The sequence below is a fragment of the Caretta caretta genome, chromosome 3 (genome assembly GCF_965140235.1).
Source record: "Caretta caretta isolate rCarCar2 chromosome 3, rCarCar1.hap1, whole genome shotgun sequence".
NCBI lineage: Eukaryota > Metazoa > Chordata > Testudines > Cheloniidae > Caretta > Caretta caretta.
The window spans coordinates 106,196,309-106,220,995 of NC_134208.1; the positions used below are offsets into that span (position 1 = coordinate 106,196,309).

Below are 24,687 nucleotides of genomic sequence, written 5' to 3' on the forward strand. Positions count from 1 at the left end.
TACCCATAAACTTCTGTGGATTCTTTGGCCTCCTGCTGCAGCTACGATGGGCTGTTCTTCCTCAGGAGGCAGGGAAGTGGGGAAGGCAGCCAACTGGAGGGAGTTTTCCCCCTGACTGGTCTGAAACTTTCCTGCAACTTTTCGTGCTATCATGAGGCTGCCGGCAGCAGGGGCCAAAATTGTGAGCAAGGGCCACACTGTTACTACAAATGCCAACTAAACTCCTACTCTTCATTGTATCATTACACAACATATTTTTAGGTGGCTTGCTTTTTTTAAATGCTTTAATCCCTTACTCAGAGTGCAGACCTGCATTTGTGACTAGGCGGAAACTGGTATGCTGTAATGGCGGGAATAATGACTCAGGACTTGTACAGTTGATTTCACATGATGAAAACAAGAGAATATCTAATTATCCCTGAATTTTATCTACCCTAGGGCCTATCTGTAGTTCACAAAGGGAATTGTTTGACACCCAAGAGGTACTGAGGAAAGCACCATTTAGTCTGTAAAAATGCATCCAGCACCAAGCTGATGAAACCCAAAGTTATGTGACTTTATGTGAGACCATTAGGGAAAGACTGGCTAATGTCACCTGTCTCCACTCAAGCTTCTCAGTGAGCTTGGGCAAGTGAGGGAGGTCTGATGGTTTATATAGGGAAACAGTGCTTTGGCTTGCTGTCACCCAGGATTTAATGCTCTCACCTGCCAGAGACACCAGTCTCTAGATGAGGTTCCCAAAAAATGAGGTTGTATATTTACTTTTATATGTATAATGTGTATACTGTTTACACATGCCTTATTCAAGTTAAACTCCTATCAAAGTTAAAGGGTGACAAGAGCAATTAGGACTGGGCTTTATCTCTTTTTGTGTTCTTTATAGCTTCTTTTCCTCCTTGCATTACCAATGCCTGTAATCTAGTTCTCAGTATTGTGGTTTATTTCATAATATTCTTTCATTATAATGTTTCCTTTACTGTGTTTAACCTTCTATGTGGTACAAATAAATCTTTTCAGTTTTGTATATAATTCAAATAAATCATATCAGGACTTTTTCCTGTAAACAGTAGAAAAATTAGTCTAGTATAGATTTTCTAAATATCTTATGAAAGAATGAAGAAAACTGTGTATAGAAAATAGAGTGGTGGATGCTCTAGAAATAATAGGTATATAGATTTCATGGCTTAAGTCTAACATGGAGAGTGATAATGATGGAGGTCAGTAGAAACTGGCAAGGACTCAGTGGTTATCTATGGATGTGGAAAGGGCCAGGGCTTTAAACTTGTGCACTCAAAGCACTCTATTGTTTTGAGTTGGGTGAAGCAGAGAACAGCAGTTTCAGAAAAAGGAACAAACAAATTCTTCAGTCTGCAGCTACACTAGGGCATTCTAAAGATAGCACGTGTGATGGAATGCTGGAACCATTTCTGTAATATTTGGGGTTGAATCCTAGACAAGATGATCAAAGTCACTGTGTACGGGGAGACTTTGGCAAACCAGTAAAGTGCCTGAAACCACTATGGCTTATTGCTAAAAGCAGCCAAGTCAGCAGGCTGTAAATTGGCCATTCAGCACTCTCAGTTTGACCAAAGCAGGAGGGGAGGGGGGAGTTTTGGGTGCCACAGAAAGGGCAGCTTGACTCCGCGTCCTTCCTGATAAGAATTGTGTTGAAGTTGCTGATACATGCATCTTAGAAGAGCAGGATGTGCCCCAGGAATGTCTATTGGGGCCTCAAGGCTGCAAACTCTGGAAAAACCCACACCTGGTTAATCAATAATCAGAAGGAACCTCTCGCTTGACCATTGAAACTGCTTACTTAGCAAGTTTCTTTAAGGGACATGTCATTCTATTACTAATGTATAAATAAGGGGGAAAAGTTTGAGGTAGTGGGACTCTTCAGGACTGGATCTCTCTCTCTCTGGATGCATCTTACCTTTCCCAGCAGCAGACGGGCTGCCACTCGAGAGCCACGCTCAGCTTTGGTAATTATCAAGGGTTGAGGGTGTTTTACTAACCTCTTGCGGACGTGTGTATAAGTGCTTGAGACTAAGTAAAGTTTAGCTTTAAGTGAAAGCACTCTTGTGTTGTCCTGTTTGTGCCACCCGTCTATCGGTCGGACGGCCGTGTCTCCCCTGATTTATTTCCTGACACCACCTTGCACAGAGTAAAAGTTACCAAGAGCTTTGGGTTGAAATAACCCCAGGTAACAGTTGGGTTTTGGTCTCTCAGGATAGCTGGAAGTTAGCCTGTGTCTCAGGCATCCCTTTTCTAGGGTCACGCTGCACCACACAGAGAATATGGAGCAAGTCTATATGTCAGCTTCCTCCCATCTCATTTTCTCCCCCGCTCTGTTTGATTAACATTGAGTAGTCAGATGTTGACTGTCTCACTTTTCCCATTTGTAAAATTGAAATAATATTCACTTACCTCACAGCCATGCTAATGAGGCTAAATTAATTACCGATTGTGAAGGGCATGGATATCCTTAGAATGCCCAAAAGAAATGCAAAGTATTATTTTAATATTTATATTGGGAATAGGCTTCGCTTCTTGCTAACAGCAGGACTAACCGTTGGGATCACACTGTATCTTCACCTTCTGAAACTCATCTTCTCCTTTATTTCATTAAGTTGTCACGTCTTTCTCTCTCAGGTACCAAATAGGCTGGGCTCTTTTTAGTCACATTTGGGACTCCAAAAAGTCCTTCCAGCTATTGGGATGTTCAGTCTCCAAGTGGTTAAAAAGGAATCTTGTTTATGAAGATGGGGTACAGCTAGATTCAGAGTCAGGGCTTATCTTCAGTGCCTCCCGGCAGCGAACTGCTTGCACCCAGTCTGATGAGTCCTTGCTGGCAGCAGAGATTCACAAGCTGTCTTCCTCTCAGCAGCTCTGTTGGAAGAGTCTGCTAACTCTGGTGCATAACACCTTTTCTTCTGTTTGCCTCCCCTCCTAGTGACAAACTCTCCCTTTTAAGCTAATTTATCCAAGTGAAGCAGGCTCTGTAGGTATAACTATTTAGTCCTGATTGATCCCAGAGCTGTTCGTTAGCCTTTTCCTGACTGGGAAGTGGGGGAAGATGCACCATCACAGACACCAATGGAACAAAAATAAAACCCCTGGACAGGATACTGCATCCCAGTCAGTCAGTCAGTCATATAAATGTTAACTGTACCTGCTTTAACTCTTCCCTAAGTTAATTTACCATTGTTTTAGAAAAAGATTCAGTCCCCACAAATGACCCAACTTGAGGCATCAATACATTTTAAAAAAATGTAATTTTCTTGCTTTCAGTTACTGCTTTAAATAATCTTATTTTTAACCGGATTATGTGGGATCTAGGGTCACCCAACCTAAGACAGGCCTAGGTAAACGTTGCCACACTATAAACCAAATGTTACTCCACTGAAATAAAACTAGTATGAGATCAACTCAGGCTCCTGCTCTTAAACAATCTGTGCTTGGTTTCCTCCACTTTACCTCCGTTTAGAACCTGAGCAATTCCCCCAAGGTCAGAGGAGTTATTTCAGTGTAAAGCTGGTGGGAGAGCTGAAATAGGCCCTCTAATTTGTTTTTGTAAGCAACTATTTTTTCTGGCATAGTGATACCTACATAAGATTCCTTCTTTTTCAAATTAAACATGTTAATGTTCCAAAATATCTGCTGCCATTTTTTAACATACTGTACCAGCAATAAGCCACAACAAGATTTACATTACATGGCTATTTGTGCCCTTTCAGTCCATTGAAAGCACTTAACTTTAGGCCCAAGGCCTCACACCATACCTAAAATATATCAAGGAATGCACACCCTAACCTGCCATTGCTTACAGCTGGAAGGTTCAGGAAACAGCCGATGTATTTGCCCACTTTGAGATTTCCCAGGTTATCAAGAGAGGCAAAAATAAACCATTCTGACATGAACAGGGAAGCTCAGTGATAATCACCTCCTTCTTTCTTGCTTGCTGTTGTCTATTTCTACAGTGATTTATCATCATAATCCAGGAACTGCCGCCTACTCTAATGGAAACTTTCTTCATAAAGGGAAGAATAATAGATGTTATCATAGAGTTTAAGGCCAGAAAGGACCATTAGATCATCTAGTGTGACCTCCTGTATTTCAAGGCCCTTAAAGTTCACTCAGTTACCCCTGGACTGAGCCGAGTAACTGTGTTTGACTAAAGCATAATATGTTTGGCTAAAGCTTGTCTTCGAGAATGGCATCCAATCTTGATTGGAAGCCATCAAGAGATGGAGAATCCACCTCTTCCTTTGGTAATTTGTTAATTGCCCTCACTGTTTAAGAAAAAAAAAAGTTCCTAATTTCCAATTTGAATTTGTCTGGCTTCAGCTTCCGGCCATTGATTCTTGTTATGCCGGTCTCCTCTAGATTAAAGAGCCCTTTAGTGCCTGGTATTTTCTTCCCGTGAAGGTACTTATACACTGTAATCAAGTCACCTCTCAATCTTCTTTTTGATAAACTAAACAGATTTTTAAATCTTCCACTGTAAGGCATTTTATCCGGCCTTCAAATCAATTTTGTGGCTCTTTTCTGCATACACTACAATTTTTCAACATCCTTTCAAAACATGGACACCAGAACTGGATTCCAGTATTGAGCTCACCAATGCTATTCTAGAGGTAAAATCACCTCCCCACTCTCCTGTTAATACATCCAAGAATTGCATTATCCCTTTTTTGCCACAGCATCACACTGGGAGTTCATGGTGAGATTAGGGGTCTAATACATCCCTAAACTCTTTTCAGACTCACTGCTTTCCAGGATACAGTCTCCCACCTCTGTAGGTATGGCCTGCATTCCTTGTTCCTAGATGTATAACTTGGCATTTGGCTTTTTTAAAATGCATTTTATTTGAGTGGGCCCAGTTTACCGAGTGATCCAGATTGCTCTGTATCACTGTCCAATCCTCCTCATTATTCATCACTCTGCCAATCTTTGTGTCATTTGCAAATTTTGTCAGCAGTGATTTATTTTTACTTCTAGATCATTGATGGAAATGTGGAATAGCATTGGGATCAGTACCGATCCTGCAGAGCCTTACTAGAAATACCACCATTCTCTGATGGTTCACCATTGACAAGTACTTTTGAGATTTGTCAGTTAGCCAGTTCTTAATCTATTTAATATGTGCTTTATTGATATGTATAATGCTATTTTTTTAATCGGAGCATCATGCAGTACTAAGTCAAATGCTTTACAAAAGTCTAAATATATAACATCTACACAGTTACCTTTATTAACCAAACTCGTAATCTCCTCAAAGAATAAAATCAGGTTTGTTTGATGAGACCTACTTTGCATAAAATCAATTGCCTGGCATTAATTATAGAGCTATAATAGTGCAAGGTTTTGTTTTGTTCTTTTTAAACTTTATAAAACACCTTCTTCTTGTCCATAGACCTGCCAGCCCTGGATTTTCTTCTGATGTCTGTGCAACCTAGACTTGGAAGGACCACCACCAGGTTCTGAGAATGAAGTTAATCCTCTATGTATAGATAAGTTGTTGAGCCATTCCACCAGGGATGCTCATTTTTATGGTGTATTTTTGTAATGTGAAACTAGACTGAAAGGATAAAGTCATTTCACATAGGTCATCAAACAGTCTGAGTTTCAGGCACAGTCATCCTGATGAAAACTGAACTACTGGCAAAAGGTTCCTTATAACTGTGAATACCCGCTTAGCCATCTAATCCTTCATTTCAAGTCTCTCAGTTTGTTTAAAGAGACTCAGTTTTAAAATAAAAGCAATAGGCATCTGTAGTGAAGCAACAACTCACTGGCGCGGCACTTCCTGCTGGTCATCTCAGGAATTGGCTCTCTAAAAAAGTATGTTCAAAGAGACAGCTGTAGATTTTCTTCTTGGTTAAAGTAACTAAAGTACTATCTCTAATGCTGTAGCGGGGTGGTCACCCCGCTCTGGCCCTGAAGGGGTTAAAACAGCCCTGGGAGAGGTTTTAAATAACAAAGAGGGTTGGGGGTTCCCCTGGGATAGGAGGGGAGACCCAGAGTGTGAGGGTACTGCTGGAGCAGAACCCCAGGGTAAACAGGCACCGGGGTCTAAGAGGGATATGGGAGCCAGTGGCAGGCAAGACACCGGCCTGCAGAGAGCACTCCTTAGGCTGGAGAGCTGACTCCATCTATTCCAATATTTTAATGGAAAGTGCATTCTTTTGTCCCCTAATCTACCTTATCCAGCTGTCAGACAGAAATCTAACTACTTTTTTGGTAATTATTTTTATTACAATATCTTTACCAAACTTCAAAAGTACTTTGATTTAATTTTACTGGAAATTTGCATTATGATTTCTCATTCCAGCAATTCATGATCTGATAAATGCACACTGGAACAATAAAAAATGACATTAAGGGGGCAACTAGATTTGTTGTAGGGTGACCAGATAGCAAGTGCGAAAAATCGGGATGGGGGTGGGGGGTAATAGGTGCCTATATAAGAAAAAGCCCCAAAAATCGGAACTGTCCCTGTAAAATTGGGACATTTGGTCACCCTAATATGTTGTGTTAATATTCTGAAGATGAGTGTTTCCTACAATTTGAAATGTATGTAGAGTGCTATAAAACAAATATATGGAATATCTCCATGAAGAAGCAGGTCACATGAGAGGGCTGTGATGACAGATGGAAGATCACAAGTAACAAAAGTGACTTAGGAGCTCCAGTCAACTTTTCAAAAGTGAGTTAGGCAGTGGCATTTAGGAACCTATTTGCCTCTTTAAGGTGCTTAACGCCACAATTTAGCTGCCATTGACACTTTCAAAACTGCTGTTCAGCTGCCATGTAACCCCACAGGAGCCGACATCCCCTAGGCAGCTGGTCATACTATATGATCACAATGGTCCCTTCTGGCCTTAGAATCTATGAAGTTTCTGTCAGTCAGCATTTGCAAAGTTGCCTGAGTCTTGATCCTGCCCCACAACTAGTGAGCAGCTCAGAGAACCTCCCTTATGCTAAAGAAGGATTCTCAAATTAAGTAGGGGACCATGTATCTCACCAGCAGGGCCCAATCCTGTAGGCATGCTCTGGGCATGCCTGATGCCTGTTACACGTTACAACAGGGGGGCTGGATGCAGACTACTGATAGGCAGCACAGCACTTGCACCAAAGACAAGTGGAGCCACAGAATAACACAGGGTGAGTGTGATACAGATATCAAGCATGAGCAGAAGAAAGATCTTTCATTGTTGTAGCCCTGTTTGTCCCGGGATATTAGAGAGATAAGGTGGGTGAGGTAATATCTTTTTTATTGGACCAAATTCTATTGGTGAAAGAGACATGCTTTTGAGCTCACACCGACTTCTTTTTCATTATGCCTAGCTCCAATTGACTTTCAGAGGAAGTTGAGTGTCTAGCTCACTTATACACAACTGAAAATCCCAGCCTCAAGTCTCATTGGAAGTCAGGACTCCTAAGTCACTTACATGCTTCTGAAAAAATTTTCCCATGGATTTTTTGTTTTCACATTTTTCATTTATTTGACACCATAGCATAGCTTCAAAAATGAACATACCTTATGTTCTTGAAAAACAAGGTCAAAACATTACCTAAAATAAGGCTAGATACACAAAAAAAGTATCACCTTTCCGTAAAGTTTCATCTGACTACTGTAAGAGTTAGTCAGACTTCATACCACATAAAGATTTATGCTTGAATCCACATTCATTAGCAAAATGAGATCCATACTATTGATTGATAAGGCACTATAATGCTACTTAGAGTAGCTTTTGCACTGGGATAAATCCTACACTTGTATTAATGGTGGCCTAGTAATGCATAGTTTGATATTTTTCTTAAACTGTAGTTAACAAAAATCAATAGTGAAGCCCTTAAAAAAAACCTGTTTTTCCTGCCAGTCTGCAGATTTGATCTAGTCTCAGTGTTAGCCTCTGTTAAATGGTGCTAGACTATGAACTATTTCAATGGCCATCTGTGGGAGGAAAATTTTCAGCCAACACCTTTGTAATTATGACAACACAGCTACTGAATGAATGACATTCAGTGTGCTAAGTGCAATGTCAAACCTCAGACTCTTGGAATGAATGTGACATTGAGCCAAATCTTCCTCTCAGATGTGTCAGCACAATTCATTGAACTCCATTTAGTTGTACCAATGTAACTGAACAGGATATACAACAAGGAGTACTTGTGGCACCTTAGAGACTAACAAATTTATTTCAGCATAAGCTTTTGTGGGCAAAAACCCACTTCATCAGATGCATGGAGTGGAAAATACAGTAGGCAGGTATACATACACAGTACATGAAAAGATGGGAGTTGCCTTACCAAGTGGGGGGGGTCAGTGCTAATGAGATAATTCAATTAAAGTGGAAGTGGGCTATTCTCAACAGTAGAATACCAAGGGAGGAAAATCACTTTTGTCGTCGTAATGAAGCCAATGTAATCAGGGTGGCCCATTTCAAATAGTTGACAAGAAGATGTGAGTAACAGTAGGGGAAAATTAGTATGGGGAAATTAGTTTTTGTAGTGACCCATCCACTCCCAGTCTTTATTCAGGCTTAATTTGATGCTGTCCAGTTTGCAAATTCATTCCAGTTCTGCAGTTTCTCACTGGAGTCTGTTTTTGAAGTATTTTTGTTGAAGAATTGCCACTTTTAAGTCTGTTACTGAGTATCCAGGGAGACTGAAGTGTTCTCCGACTGGTTTTTGAATGTTATAATTCTTGACATCTGATTTGTGTCCATTTATTCTTTTGTGTAGAGACTGTCCGGTTTGGCCAATGTACATGGCAGAGGGGCATTGCTGGCATGTGATGGCATATATCACATTCGTAGATGTGCAGGTGAACGAGCCCCTGATGGTGTGGCTGATGTGGTTAGATCTTATGATGGTGTCCCTTGAATAGATATATGGACAGAGTTGGCAACGGGGTTTGTTGCAGGGATAGGTTCCTGGGTCAGTGTTTTTGTTGTCTGGTGTGTAGTTACTGGTGAGTATTTGGTTCAGGTTTGGGGGCTGTCTGTAAGTGAGGACTGACCTGTCTCCCAAGGTCTGTGAGAGTGATGGCATCTTTCAGGATAGGTTGTAGATCCTTGATGATGCGTTGGAGAGGTTTTAGTTGGGGGCTGAAGGTGACGGCTAGTGGTGGGGGTACATCTTTTCATGTACTGTGTATATATACCTGCCTACTGTATTTTCCACTCCATACATCTGATGAAGTGGGTTTTAGCCCACGAAAGTTTATGCCCAAATAAATTTGTCAGTCTCTAAGGTGCCACAAGTACTGCTCGTTGTTTTTGCTGATACAGTCTAATACAGCTACCACTCTGAAACCTGAACAGGATATGTAAACTTAGAAAATGCTGTGGACTTGATTTTCCATTCCATCCTAGCCTATTTTCAACTGTTGTGCTATGTTATAACTTTACTAGCAGCAAGCAAAGTGGCATAAGAGAATATTTCAAAAATCAAATAAATCCATATGCATAGGGCAGTTAATACAATACTCATCTATATGCTATGGGTTTGCCAGCCAATCAATCAAAACTTTGCGGGAAGACACCAGTGTTAAAGGAAATAATAATGTATGCATCTTAGAGATTCCATGGAGACACAATTCAAAGCAGAACTACCCACTCCTAAACATGTACTTACTGAGATAAATGCTGATGGAGTCATATAAGTGGGACTGTTATTGCTACAGGAATGTTGTTTCCATCAGATAATATGAGAGAGGAGAGTCCTTCCAACAGACCAAGCCACTTTTCCTCAGCATTTTTGACTAAAGGACTATAACTAATGTAAGACTACTGTAGGACAGTGGTCCCAACCTATGGTCCATGGAGCACCTGCTTGTGGCTCACAAGAGATGGCTGATCAATATCGGGCCTGATCCAAAACTCACCAAAGTCACTAAATTTCAATGGACTATGATTCAGGGCCATAGTGCTTACTCTCCTCTTTGTTTCCCCCTGCTGGTTAACAAAAGAACACAAGAATGACTGTACTGGGTCAAACCAATGGTCCATCTAACCCAGTATCCTGTTGTCTGACAGTGGCCAGTGACAGATGCTTCAGACGGAATTAACAGAACAGGGCTATTATCGAGTGATCCAGTCCCTGTCATCGAGTCCCAGCTTCTGGCAGTCAGATGCTAAGGGACCTCCAAAGCATGGGGTTGCATCCCTAGCCATCTTGGCTAATATGCATTGATGGACGTATCCTCCATGAACTTATTTAATTCTTTTTTGAACCCAGGAATACTTCTGACCTCAAAAAAGAATCCTCTACTTCCTTAAGAAATTCATTTCTGTTGTTTGTTGATGTTTTTTGTTTTGTCTTTTATTTGTTGTTGGGACTGTAGCCAGATCTATATCCAACGTAAAAGTACCCAAATGCCTATTTGGTCAACTTCTGAAGGGCACCCTCTCCTGTAGTTGTCACCTGTGTGAAACAAAAGACAAATATTAGTGTCTGTGTGACAACATAAACCTTCAGTGTTCCCTTTGGATATTAATTATGTAGATACCCTGCCAACAAAGAAATGGATGGAGACCTTTTGCCAGGCACAAGGCCTTTGCACAAATCACAGGTGGATAGTTATCAAACAGCTGCTTCTGGCAAGTCATGTGGCTATTTTGCTAAATAAAGTAGTTTCTACAAATTTCCTGTAGTTAAAATCTTCCCTACATATTACAGCATTTCCATCTTAGTAGAGATGAGTATGTAAAATATAATCCAGCCATCTTTTGAATTAAAATGATCAGGCATTCCAAAAATGTCAATAAATCCAAAATGAGAAGGATGGAAAATATTTCTTAATTAGTGTAGTCCGTCTCTTTACTCTTCTCTCATGCAGAGAGGAACTACTTTCTGTCCTTCAAGCATTTGATCTTCCCCGTGTAAGGGGACTATTGTCCCCATACTAAAACTCAGTGGGGGTATTTTGGTTGGCTAGCTCCCCGTACCAAAAGAAAGGGGAAGGGTCGTTGGAAAATCAGGACCCTGAGACTGACAGTCCACAGGGGCAATAGGAATAGGTCAGTGCTCCAGATCAGTCTGATTGACCGGGTAGGCAGGCTAATCAGGGAGTCAGGAGGCCAAGAGAGGTGGGTCCCATCCTCCCTGTGACCTGGTATTGCCTGGGTCAGACAGAGTGGGGCCAAGCTCAGGAGAGAGCAGGGGCTGCAGCTGAGCTGGGGAGCAGAGCCCTGCCAGATCCAGAGGGGGCAGAGAAGCAGCCCAGGAAGCAGGTCAGTGCTAGGAACAGAGTCACAAAAGCAGCCCAGAAAGCAGACCTGTCCTGGGAGGAGAGCTGCAGCAACCAGAGCCAGAGGGGCCAGAGAAGCAGCCCAGGGAGCTGGAGGCAGAGCAGCAGTGCTGAGGCAGGGTGGAGCTGGAGCAGTCCAGAGCCGGGTGCGGTGAGCAGCTGGGAAGAGCAAGGGGGACGCTGGGCAGAGGCCCACCACAGGGAGACACCCCCATCCAAGAGGCCTGGCAGGCCAGACTTGGAAGGGGATCGTAACCCCGACGGGGAGGAGACAACGCTGGGAAGAAGGGTTCTGCCACCTAAAGCCTGAGGGTGTGGCCACCGCCAGAGCAAGTGTCCTATCCGCAGCATCCCTGCAGCACACCCAGGGCCTGGGCAGGAGGCCTGGGACATGTGAGGAACAGACTGAACTTCCCTTACATTCCAGAGACGCTGGTTGTGATGCCCCCGTGCCACAGAGTGGGGTGATGTGTTTTCCTTTAACCTTTCCCATTTTTCCCTTATTTTTTTTAATTGATTGCTGTTTAATAAATTGTATTTGCTTTGAACTGTATGTAATGATCAGTGGGTCAGGGAATCATCCAGTGCAGAGAGAGTACCCCGGAGTGGGGACACCCAAACCCATGCCCTAAGTGACCATAACAAGGTTGGGGGTCAAGCCACCCAGAAATCCTGGGCCCAGCCTTGTTGGGGTTACGTGGACTTTGCCACCCAGGAGAGTGGAAGGGGAGTCCTTGAAGTCAGGCAGGCCTCTGTGTAAAGGAAGTGGGAGTGAGGACTCAGATCCTTTTGCTAGCCCATTTCACCTGGGTAGTTTATAAGCCAGAAAAGTTCCCCACAATAGCGGGACCATTCCCCGACTTACATCTGCTTGCAGACACCTTTTAGCAGTGTAGCCTCAAATGCTTATTCATAGATTTATTTTCCTTTATCTCAGTTTCAGGATGTGCTATTTCAGACCTTACTGTCATATCCTGTCTCTCTTTTCCCCTCCTCCACCCCTTTCAGCCCTGTCTCTTTTTCTCCAAGCCACATGAAAACATTATCACATTGCTTCAAAATGTCATCTCTGTGCCAGCTATAACATGGGCACTTTCATAGGCTTCAGAATAATTTCAATTATAGGCCCAGAAAAACCTCAAACGGGTGGCAGTCGTATGTCTCCTTTCCCTTCCCCCTGCCAGTTTTGTGTTTTATTTTAATATGTTTGGCATTATTTTTCCACCCCCAGGCCAGTCAGCTGCCTATCCAAATACTGCCCACCACTTCCCCTGTATGCTGCGTGGGTCAGTGAGTGTTCAGAAGCCGGGCTGACCTGAGAATAGGCATCAGAACTTCTTCCCTAGTTCTTTGTCTGAAACTCTGTTCCTTCCCGAGCCAGAAGCTCCTACTCTACAGTTCCCCTCATTCCTGAGGTGACCAGTTCCCAGCTTCCCCACACCATGGATGACCTTTCCCCTAGGAATCACCCCCCCCACCCCTGCTACTCCTTGCTTTACTGCCTGTATGCCACCTCCTCTCATGCTTGCATTCTTACCTTTCTGGCAGTCACTATCCACCCCCTACTAATCCACTCCTCTATCAGCATACTATTTGAGTGCCTCGTAATCTTTAATGTCGTATCCTCACAACACGCCTGTGAGATAAGTAAGTGCTCTTATCCCCATTTTACAGATGGGGTACTGAGGCACAGAGTATCTCATCTTCAGTGGAACTAAAGTCAGGGGGCCCATGTTCCCTGGAGGGACAGGACATCAGGGAAGGTGGGGAGTTACGCTGGGAGCCAACATAGCCACATGGACAGTGCAGTGCACCGGGTTTGATAAAGACCAACCTGTTTGATTTAACCTGTACTCAGCTTTACTGTGCGCTATTCAAACATGGTGGCAGAGGCAGAGCTGTGCATTCACTGCAGTGCAGCAACTGGCAGTGTGAGCTGTTGAATCTGAAGCCCTCCAGTCCCCTGGATTTTGCAGACACCAACCTCGCCCAGCAATGGACCCAGTGGAAGAAGTTGTTGGAGCTCTACCCAGACTTGGCCATGCGGAAGGACGACAACCACAGGAAAGTAAAACTGTTATTTTACTTTATCTGAGAACAAGCAGACAGAGCTGCACTTTTATTCCTGGGAGAATTTTGCACCACTGCGAATGCAGTATTTGCGCAAAAAATTAATGTTGTGTGTGCAGAATTTCCTTTTTCTCCCACAGAAATGGGCTGCAGAGCTGCTGTCTGCCACTAGGGGCTACTCGACCTGGCAGAGCCCAGCTCATAAATAGAAGATACTGATGGGGGAAGAGAGGGGAGGAGCTTGAGGATTCCCAGCAGTTGCGCTTCTCAGCATGCCCTGAAGGAAGGAGGCAGCGTGCTGGAAACTCCATACAAACCCAGGGCCCAGCATCAAGCTGTTTCTCCCTCTGGATCCCTGGCCTCTGGGGGTGCGGGTGTCTGGGCTGGGGGGGCCCTCACCTGGGGTCCTGGGTGGGTGAGTGTTGGGGGGGCCTGCAGCTGGGCTTGAGGGGGGGCAGAGGGTGCGAGTGTCTGGGTTGGGGGGCCCTCAGCTGGGCACTGGGGAGGCTCTATGCCTGGGCTCTGAGGGTTAGGGAGTGTGGGTGTCTCACTTGGGGAAGGCCCCGCAACTCAGTGCTGGGGGGTCCCCATGGCTGGGCTCTGGAGGATAAGGCATACAGGTGTCTGGGCTGGGTTGGGCCCTGTAGCTGGGCTCTGGTTGGGAGCGGGTGTATATGAGTGTCTGGGTGGGGGGGGCTCTGCAGCTGGGCTCTGGAAGGGTAGGGAGTGTGGCTGTCTGGGTGGGGGGCACCCTGTGGCTGGGCTCTGGGAGGTAGGGGGTGCGGATGTCTGGCCCCCTTTCTGGGCTCTGAGCGGGAGGGGTCAGAGAAATAGGGGTTCCTTTAACTCTACTCCTGGGGGAATTTTTTGTGTGTCTGTACTATCACAGACATAGTTGCTGGCAGGTATTTTGAAATAAATTACCAAAAGAATTGAAACTGGCATGATTATGTAGTGTTATTTTGGCAAATAAAAAAAAAGAATTTTAAAATATTGTGCACAGAATTTTTTATTTTTTGTTGCAGAATTCCCCCAGGAGTACACTTTGAAGCTTATCACTGCCCCAAGCCTCATAGGAGTCTTAGGAGCTCTGGGGAACTATTGCTCTCCAAAGCAAAACAAAAATGTGGAGCAACACAGGATTTTCACTAGAGACTAGTCTGAAGGGGAAGGGATAGACCCCTGTGTTACTGCCTTATGTACACTGACTGCTACATGCAGTTATGGGGACTTTACAGATTCCCTGATTCAGAACAGGACAGTCTGAGGCACTTGCAATCACCTCCTGCAGGAGTGGCTGCTCCAGAAAGGTGAACAGTTCTACTTGTTTCACCTTCATTCACCTTCACTCTGCTAATGCGACACAGAGGCTAAGGGCTAGATTCACAAAGGCACATAGCACCTATTTGCTTCTGTGGGTGTCAAAGACTAACACTTAGGCACCACTGACAGGCACAGAACCACTGCTCAGCTGCTGCCTATCCTTGTAGGTGTCTAAATTTCTGCCTGTAGGCATGCATAAAACTGCTTACATGTGTCCAGCTGCTGGACACCCTTGTTCATGCCAAAGTCCTACTGGAATTCTCAAATTAGGCGTTCCTCTGCCTAGCTCATCTGTGGGGACTGATCTGGCAGGGGCCTGAACCTGCACAAAAGACATCTGGGGCAAGTTAGCTGACTCCTCATGGATGCCAATTTACACAATAGTCCAATGTTTAGCACACTCATTGGGGATGTCAGAGTCCCAGATTTGAATCCCCACTCTTACTGACTTCAATCAGGGGCTTTTATCCACATCTCCTACTGTGACATTACGCCCCATATTCTTCATAGAGATATTCTTATGATATGAATATGGCATAACTAAGATATATTTATGCAAGATGGGTCATATGAATATGGCATAACTAAGATATATTTATGCAAGATGGGTCATGTGAGGTATCATTGGAAAGGTTATGATTTACTGGATGTGATTATCCAGTTTGTATGCATGTATCATTTCTTTATCTGAAGTTAGAAATATTGACTATGTAATAATTACAACTGTGTTTTCACCTTGGGACTGTCCATCTTCCCAGAATCAGCCTGGCTGGGTCATTAGGAATAGGCAATAGGAGAAAGGTCAGCCCCCTGTGAAGGGTATATCTGGAGATATAACCTGCAAGCTGTGCACTTTACCTTCAAGAAACTCTGCAACCTGCATAAAACAACATTAAGGGTGAGAAATTACTATCTGTAGCCTATTTTCTTTAATGTATTAACCCTAGTTTGTGTGTATGTTTTTATTTGCTCAGTAATCCGCTTTGTTCTATTTGCTATCCCTTATAATCGCTTAAAATCGTAGAATCATAGAACTGTAAGGGACCTTGAGAGGTCATCTAATCTAGTCCCTTGCACTCAAGGCAGGACTAAGTATTATCTTCTAGACCATCCCTGACAGGTGTTTGTCCAACCTGCTCTTAAAAATCCCCAATGATGGAGATTCCACCACCTCCCTAGGCAATTTCTGCCAGTGCTTAACCACTCTGACAGGAAGTTTTTCCTAATGTCCAACCTAAACCACCCTTGCTGCAATTTAAGCCCATTGCGTCTTGTCCTATCCTCAGAGGTTAAGAAAAACATTTTTTCTCCCTCCTCCTTGTAACAACCTTTTATGTACTTGAAAACTGTTCTCATGTCCCTTTTCAGTCTTCTCTTCTCCAGACTAAATAAACCCAATTTTTTCAATCTTCCCTCATAGGTCAGGTTTTCTAGACCTTTAATCATTTTTGTTGCTCTTCTCTGGACTTTCTCCAATTTGTCCACATCTTTCCTGAAATGTGGCACCCAGACCTGGACACAATACTCCAGCTGAGGCCTAATCAGCACGGAGTAGTGCAGAAGAATTACTTCTCGTGTCTTGCTTACAATACTCTTGCTAATACATCCCAGAATGATGTTTGCTTTTTTTGCAACTGCATTACACTGTTGACTCATATTTAGCTTGTGATCCACTATGACCCCCCTGTTCCCTTTCTGCAGTACTAATTCCTAGGCAGTCATTTTGTATGTGTTGATTGTGAACTGATTGTTTCCAATGTGATGTGAACTGATTGTTCCTTCCTAAGTGGAGTACTTTGCATTTGTCCTTATTGAATTTCATCCTATTTACTTCAGACCATTTCTCCAGTTTGTCCAGATCATTTTGAATTTTAATCCTATCCTCCAAAGGACTTGCAACCCCTCCCAGCTTGGTATCATCCGCAAACTTTATAAGTGTACTCTCTATGCCATTATCTAAAGAATTGATGAAGATATTGAACAGAACTGGACCCAGAACCGATCCCTGCGGTACCCCACTAGTTATGCCCTTCTAGCATGACTGAACCATTGATAATTACTCTCTGGGATTAATTTTCCAACCAGTTATGCACCTACCTTATAGTAGCTCCATCTAGGTCAGAGGTGGGCAAACTACAGCCTGCAGGCCACACAGAATCATAGAATGTCAGGGTTGGAAAGGACCTCAGGAGGTCATCTAGTCCAACCCCCTGCTCAAACCAGGACCAATCCTCAATTTTTGCCCCAGATCCCTAAATGGCCCCCTCAAGGATTGAACTCACAACCCTAGGGTTAGCAGGCCAATGCTCCCCCCATCTGGCCCGCCAGACCATCATGCCCAGCCCTTGAGCTCTCAGCTGGGGAAGCTAGCCCCTGGACCCTCTAGGCAGCGAGCTCCTGCCGGATAGCATGGCTAGCTCCGGCTGGTAAAGGGGCGGGGGGGGGGGTTGGATAAGGGACAGGGGGCGGTTGGATGGGGTAGAGGTTCTGTGGGGGGGCGGTCAAGGGAAAGGGGATTTGGATAGGCATGGGAGTTCCAGGGCACTGTCAGGGGGTGGGGTTGTGGATAGGGGTCAGGGAGCAGGGGGTGTTGTATAGGGGCTGGGGGACAGTTAGGGGCAGGGGGTCCCAGGAGGGGGTGGTCAGGGGACAAGGAGCGGGGGGGGGTTGAATGGCTCAGGATTTCTGAGGGGGCAGTCGGGGGGGAAGAGGGAGGGAGGCGGATAGGGAGCAGGGGCAGGCTATTTGGGGAGGCGCAGCCTTCCTTACCCGGCCCTCCATACGGTTTCCCAACCCCGATGTGGCCCTTGGGCCAAAAAGTTTGCCGACCCCTGCTCTAAGGAGAGTGCGCTAACTGCCAGGCTATTGCGTATTCTGGGACAGATCTCTCCTTTTGAGGCTGTTCCACTCTGTATAAATAAATAGGGTCTTGAACTTGACTCTCCCACTTTCCAGGTGTGTGCGCTAACCAGCAGCCTATAGCATCAATCTCTTGCTTTTTTCTCTCTGGCTCAATGAATTGCAATGCTTAAGTCCCCTTTGTGAAACTAGCACTACATGACTTGCCCAGCATCACACAGAAAAACTGTAGCAGACAGGTAATTTGAACCTGGACCTCACAGGCTAGGGTTCTCTCACTGATCCATGCTTTTTCCTTCCCTGCACTTTTTCAGTTACTTCTTCCTATGTTAAAGGTGGGCACCCTGGATGCCAAATCATCATATTTGGGGGGTATCAAATTCCTGTATTTTTTCTTGGGCCCTCTTTTTGGCATCATACTTTTGAATAAGGTATTCAGATATCACTCTGATGAACGTTGTGTATATTCCTAAACTATATTGAACACTTTAGACCTTCGCAGAAGACTTGCTTCGCACTTCTTTCTAAAAATGAATCAAGGAAGCCGCTTGTCTTAGCAAAAACAATTAGGGATTCAGATATTTATTTAAGGACTGTGTTGCTCTCAATTTAGAGAATGGAAAATAGCCCAGGCAGTGTAACTTTTTGACACCAGCCAGTTTCACTTTCAGATTCTCATTCTCTAATCCAGAGTTTCTTAACCTAGGGTTCATGGGAGCGGTTTCAGAGGTCACGAGCAGGGCTGACGTTTGGGAATAGGAAGCCTGGGGCCCCACAGCACAGGGGACTTGCGAAGCTAATTTAGATGTTTCAGTCCCGAGCGGGGTTGTAGCCTGGAGCCCCACGCCCCGAGCAGGGCTGAAGCCCCATGCCCTGAGCCCCATGCTGCAGGCGGTTGCTGAAGCCCAAAGCCCTGAGTTTAAGGTGGGGGGGGGTCACAATTTTTTTTTAAATCCAAAAGCAGTTGCCAACACAAAAAGATTAAGAAACACGGCTCTAATTCAATGCTACAATGTTTGGGTTGCCAGCACGGCAGAGGAATGTCTGTTTCTTTAAACGCACGTACCTTTTCTTTTTTGAATTTAAAAACATATCATGGAAGTACTTCCTTTGTTCTTAAATTTTGTCAAAACTTAAATTTGGGTCTAAATTTGACCTGACACTATCCTTCTAAAGTGTTACTCTCACCAGGGGCTCTAGTGTCATCCGTTGGACAGAGACGCTGATAAATAGTAAAAAGAAAAGGAGGACTTGTGGCACCTTAGAGAGTAACCAATTTATTTGAGCATGAGCTTTCGTGAGCTATGGATCACTTCATCGGATACATTCAGTGGAAAATCCAGGGAGGAGATTTATATACACACAGAACATGAAAAAATGGGTGTATCATACACACTGTAAGGAGAGTGATCACTTAAGATGAGCTATTACCAGCAGAAGAGCGGGGGTGGGGGGGAGGAAGGGGGAAGAAAACCTTTTGTAGTGATAATCAAGGTTGGCCATTTCCAGCAGTTAACAAGAACATCTGAGGAACGGGGGGGGGGGGGGGGGAAGAAACATGGGGAAATAGTTTTACTTTGTGTAATGACCCATCCACTCCCAGTCTCTATTCAAACCTAAATTAATTGCAATTCAGCAGTTTCTCGTTGGAGTCTGTTTTTGAAGGCATTGGCACCCTGACAGCAGGATTGTCTGGCTATGTAGAGTCCCTCCTCAGGCCCTACGCTACCAGCACTCCCAGCTATCTTCGAGACACCACTGACTTCCTGAGGAAACTACAATCCATCGGTGATCTTCCTGAAAACACCATCCTGGCCACTATGGATGTAGAAGCCCTCTACACCAACATTCCACACAAAGATGGACTACAAGCCATCAGGAACAGTATCCCCGATAATGTCACGGCAAACCTGGTGGCTGAACTTTGTGACTTTGTCCTTACCCATAACTATTTTACATTTGGGGACCATGTATACCTTCAAATCAGTGGCACTGCTATGGGTACCCACATGGCCCCACAGTATGCCAACATTTTTATGGCTGACTTAGAACAACGCTTCCTCAACTCTCGTCCCCTAATGCCCCTACTCTACTTGCGCTACACTGATGACATCTTCATCATCTGGACCCATGGAAAAGAAGCCCTTGAGGAATTCCACCATGATTTCAACAATTTCCACCCCAACATCAACCTCAGCCTGGACCAGTCCACACAAGAGATCCACTTCCTGGACACTACGGTGCTAATAAGCGATGGTCACATAAACACCACCCTATACCGGAAACATACTGACCGCTATTCCTACCTACATGCCTCCAGCTTTCACCCAGACCACACCACACGATCCATCGTCTACAGCCAAGTTCGACAATACAACCACATTTGCTCCAACCCCTCAGACAGAGACAAACACCTATAAGATCTCTATCAAACATTCTTACAACTACAATACCCACCTGCTGAAGTGAAGAAACAAATTGACAGAGCCAGAAGAGTACCCAGAAGTCACCTATTACAGGACAGGCCCAACAAAGAAAATAACAGAACGCCACTAGCCATCACCTTCAGCCCCCAACTAAAACCTCTCCAACGCATCATCAAGGATCTACAACCTATCCTGAAGGACGACCCATCACTCTCACAAATCTTGGGAGACAGGCCAGTCCTTGCCTACAGACAGCCCCCCAGCCTGAAGCAAATACTCACCAACAACCACATACCACACAACAGAACCACTAACCCAGGAACCTATCCTTGCAACAAAGCCCGTTGCCAACTGTGCCCACTTATCTATTCAGGGGACACCATCACAGGGCCTAATCACATCAGCCACACTATCAGAGGCTCGTTCACCTGCACATCTACCAGTGTGATATATGCCATCATGTGCCAGCAATGCCCCTCTGCCATGTAAATTGGTCAAACTGGACAGTCTCTATATAAAAGAATAAATGGACACAAATCAGATGTCAAGAATTATAATATTCATAAACCAGTCGGAGAACACTTCAATCTCTCTGGTCTCTGACCTAAAAGTCGCTATATTACAACAAAAAGACTTCAAAAACAGACTCCAACGAGAGACTACTGAATTGGAATTAATTTGCAAACTGGATACAATTAATTTAGGCTTGAATAGAGACTGGGAGTGGTTGAGTCATTACACAAGGTAAAACTATTTCCCCATGTTTATTTCCCCCCCCCCCCCCCGCAACTGTTCCTCAGACGTTCTTGTTAACTGCTGGAAATGGCCCACCTTGATTATCACTACAAAAGGTTTTCTCTCCGCACCTCCACCCCCGCTCTCCTGCTGGTAATAGCTCATCTTAAGTGATCACTCTCCTTACAGTGTGTATGATAACAGCCATTTTTTCATGTTCTGTGTGTATATAAATCTCCTCACTGTATTTTCCACTGAATGCATCCGATGAAGTGAGCTGTAGCTCATGAAAGCTTATGCTCAAATAAATTGGTTAGTCTCAAAGTGCCACAAGTCCTCCTTTTCTTTTTGCGAATACAGACTAACACAGCTGCTACTCTGAAACCTGATAAATAGTAGATTCCATTTGTCCCTTAAACAGGGCTCTACAGCATTCCACCATTATCTAGTAACCAAATTGGTGCTGCTTCACCACTATGAAGTTATTAATACTTAATTCTTGCACTTTCCCTTCTCCAGGAGGGAGCCATCCCTACCTTTGGTATGTTAAAATATCTATTATATAGCAGTCTTATATTAAAGATACCATCCCCTGAGAAGTATCACTTTGTCTGTCCATTGGGTAAGCAGAGCAGCTCCGGGCACATGTGATGTGACATCTTTCACAACTATTCATTTAAATCTAACAGAAGAAATAGGCAGGAGCTTAGTTTAACACTGCTCAGTTTAACTTTCACCGAGATCTCGTGACTGTTATTCATTTTAAAACCTTACTTATACTAGGATTCTTGAGGGAACAAAACCCAGCACTGATGACGGGAAGCACTTACAGCTAAAAATACGAAACAACCAGGGGTATCATGTGTGGGGGAGCAAAGGGAAGTAGTTAACCTTAAAATGCTGTCAGTTCTAGGTGAACAATTTTGAATCAATGACTAACTGCATTTTCTTCAGTGTTCATTCCTCCGGTACACAGATGCCATCAACATAATTAATGAAAACATGTGGAAACTTTTTATTTCACGTATACTGATGGGACTCAATGGCTATTATGATTACCCTCAATAAGAAGCCCCCATGAGATACTGGTGTACATTTCAAAGTCAGCTCCTACAGCAGAAAATAGAAAGGGGCATAAACTCTGGCAGGTCAAGTGTAAAAATATAATTAGGCAGGCCAAAAGAGGATTTGAAGGCTAACTAGCAAAAGACACAAAAATAAACAGCAATTGATATTTAAGCACTTCAGAAGCAGGAAGCCAGCCAAACAATCAGTGGGGCCACTGTACAATCAAGGTGGTAAAGGAACACTCAAGGAAGTGAAAGCCATTGTGGAGAAGCTAAAGGAATTTTTTGCATTGATCTTCACAGCAGAGGGTATATGGGAAATCCACACATCTGAGCCATTCTTTTTAGGGGATAAATCTGAGAAATTGTCCCAGATTGTCAATGGAGGAGATTTTGGAACAAACTGATAAATTAAACAGTAATAAAATCACCAGTACCAGGTGGTATTCACCCCAGAGTTCTGAAGGAACTCATATGTGAGATTGCAGAACTACTAACTGTGGTATCAAGTATCAGAAGGGTAGCCGTGTTAGTCTGGATGTGTAAAAGCGATAAAGAGTCCTGTGGCATCTTATAGACTAACAGACGTATTGGAGCATAAGCTTTCGTGGGTGAATACACACTTCGTCGGATGCATGTAGTGGAAATTTCCAGAAGCAGGTATAAATATATAACTAACCTCGTTATCCCTAGCCTGATTCTTGCTTGCATATTTATACCTGCCTCTGGAAATTTCCACTACATGCATCCGACGAAGTGGGTATTCACCCACGAAAGCTTATGCTCCAATACGTCTGTTAGTCTATAAGTTGCCAGAGGACTAACTGTGGTGTGTAACCTATTGCTTAAATCTTAGTACCTGATGACTGGTGAATAGCTTATGTAATGCTGTTTTTCTGGAAAAGGGGAGGCAGGCAGCATTTGGTTTTTTAAAGGCTCCAGAGGTGATCCCGACAATTACAGGCTGGTAAGCCCAACTTCAGGACCAGGCAAATTGGCTGAAACTATAATAAACAGAATTATCAGGAAAACTGTACTTCACCAATCTATGAGAATTGTTGAGAGAATGTCAACAAGTACATGGATAAGGGTGATCCAGTTGATATAGCATTCTTGGACAAGGACCCACATCAAAGACTCTTAAGCAAAGTAAGCAGTCATGAAATTAGAAGGAAGGTCCTCGCATGGATCAGCAACTGGTTAAAAGACAGGAAACAAAGGGTAGAAATAAATGGTAAGTTTTCACAATGGAGAGGTAAATAGCAGGGTCCCCCAAGGATCTGAACTCGAATGAGTGCTGTTCAACATATTCATAGATGATCTGAAAAAGAGGGTGAATAACAAGGTTGCAAAGTTTTCAGATTAGAATGAATTACTCAAGATAGTTAAGTCCAAAACTTACTGCAAAGAGTTACAAAGGGATGTCACAAAACTGGGTGACTGGGCAACAAAATGGCAGATGAAATTCAATATTGATAAGTACAAGGTAATGCACATAAAAAAACCTCATTCCACCTATACATATAAAATGTTGGGGTCTAAATTAGCTATTACCACTCAAAAAGTGATCTTGGAGACATTGTTGATGGTTCTCTGCAAACATCTGCTCAATATGCAGCAGCAGTCAAAAAAGCGAACAGAATGTTAGGAAACATTAGAAAATGGTTAGATAATAAGACAGAAAATATTATAATGCCAAATATAATTTCAAATATAAATCCATGATATACTCACACTTTGAATACTGTGCACAGTTCTGGTCTCACCATCTCAAAAAAGATATATTAGAATTGGAAAAGGTACAGAGAAGAGCTACAGAAATTATTAGGGGTATTAGGGGTATGATTAGCTTCCATAATGATTAGGAGAGACTAAAAAGACTGGGATTTTTCTGCTTAGGAAAGAGACAACTAAGGAGGGATATGATAGAAGTCTATAAAATTATGAGAAAGTGGAGAAAGTGAATACGGAAGTGTTATTTACCCCTTCACATAAAACAAGAACCAGGGATCACGCAATGAAATTAATAGGCAGCAGATTCAAAACAAACATAAGGAAGTATTTCTTCACAAACACATAGTCAACCCATGGAACTCACTGCTAGGGGAGGTTGTGAAGGCCAAAACTTTAACTGTGTTCAGAAAAGGATTAGGTAAATTCACGGATGATAGGTCAACCGGTGGCTATTAGCCAAGGTGCTCGGGGATGCAATTCCATGCTCTGAGTGTCCCTAAACCTCGACTGCCAGAAGTTGGGACTGCATGAAAGGAGCTGGATCACTCAAGTATTGCCCTGTTCTGTTCATTGTCTCTGAAGCATCTGGCTCTGGCCATTGTACTGGGCTAGATCAGTGGTTCTCAATCAGGGGTACGCATACCCCTGGGGGTACACAGAGGTCTTCCAGGGGTATGTCAATTCATTTAGATGTTTTTCTAGTTTTGCAACAGGCTACATAAAAAACACTAGCGAAGTCAATCCAAACTAAAATTTCATACAATGACTTATTTATACTGCTCTATATACTATACACTGAAATGTAAGTACAATATTTATATTCCAATTGATTTATTTTATAATTATATGGTAAAAATGAGAAAGTAAGCCATTTTTCAGTAATAGTGTGCTAGGACATTTTTGTATTTTCATGTCTGATTTTATGAGCAAGTAGTTTTTAAGTGAGGTGAAACTTGGGTACACAAGACAAATCACACTCCTGAAAGGGGTACAGTAGTCTGAAAAGGTTGACAGGTTTCAGAGTAGCAGCCGTGTTATTCTGTATCTTCAAAAAGAACACGAGTACTTGTGGCACCTTAGAGACAAACAAATTTATTTGAGCATAAGCTTTCGAGGACTACATGCATCCGATGGAGTGGGCTGTAGCCCACGAAAGCTTATGCTCAAATAAATTTTCTAGTCTCTAAGGTGCCACAAGTACTCCTGTTCTTTT

General features: G+C 43.5%; 1 protein-coding gene and 1 long non-coding RNA gene across 2 annotated transcripts; both read left to right on the forward strand.

Moving 5' to 3' along the window:
- Positions 1-1,482: 1,482 nt before the first annotated feature.
- On the forward strand, positions 1,483-13,734 carry LOC142071568 (uncharacterized). Its single transcript, XR_012667677.1, has 3 exons — positions 1,483-1,982; positions 5,417-5,480; positions 10,047-13,734. It is a non-coding gene; the product is annotated as an uncharacterized LOC142071568 (long non-coding RNA).
- A 68-nt stretch (positions 13,735-13,802) lies between these two features.
- LOC142071569 (uncharacterized) lies at positions 13,803-21,000 on the forward strand. The gene is made up of 2 exons (XM_075126773.1): positions 13,803-14,640; positions 19,149-21,000. Exons 1-2 carry the CDS (start codon positions 14,528-14,530, stop codon positions 19,930-19,932), a joined length of 897 nt encoding a protein of 298 aa, XP_074982874.1. The 5' UTR covers positions 13,803-14,527; the 3' UTR covers positions 19,933-21,000.
- Positions 21,001-24,687: the final 3,687 nt, after the last annotated feature.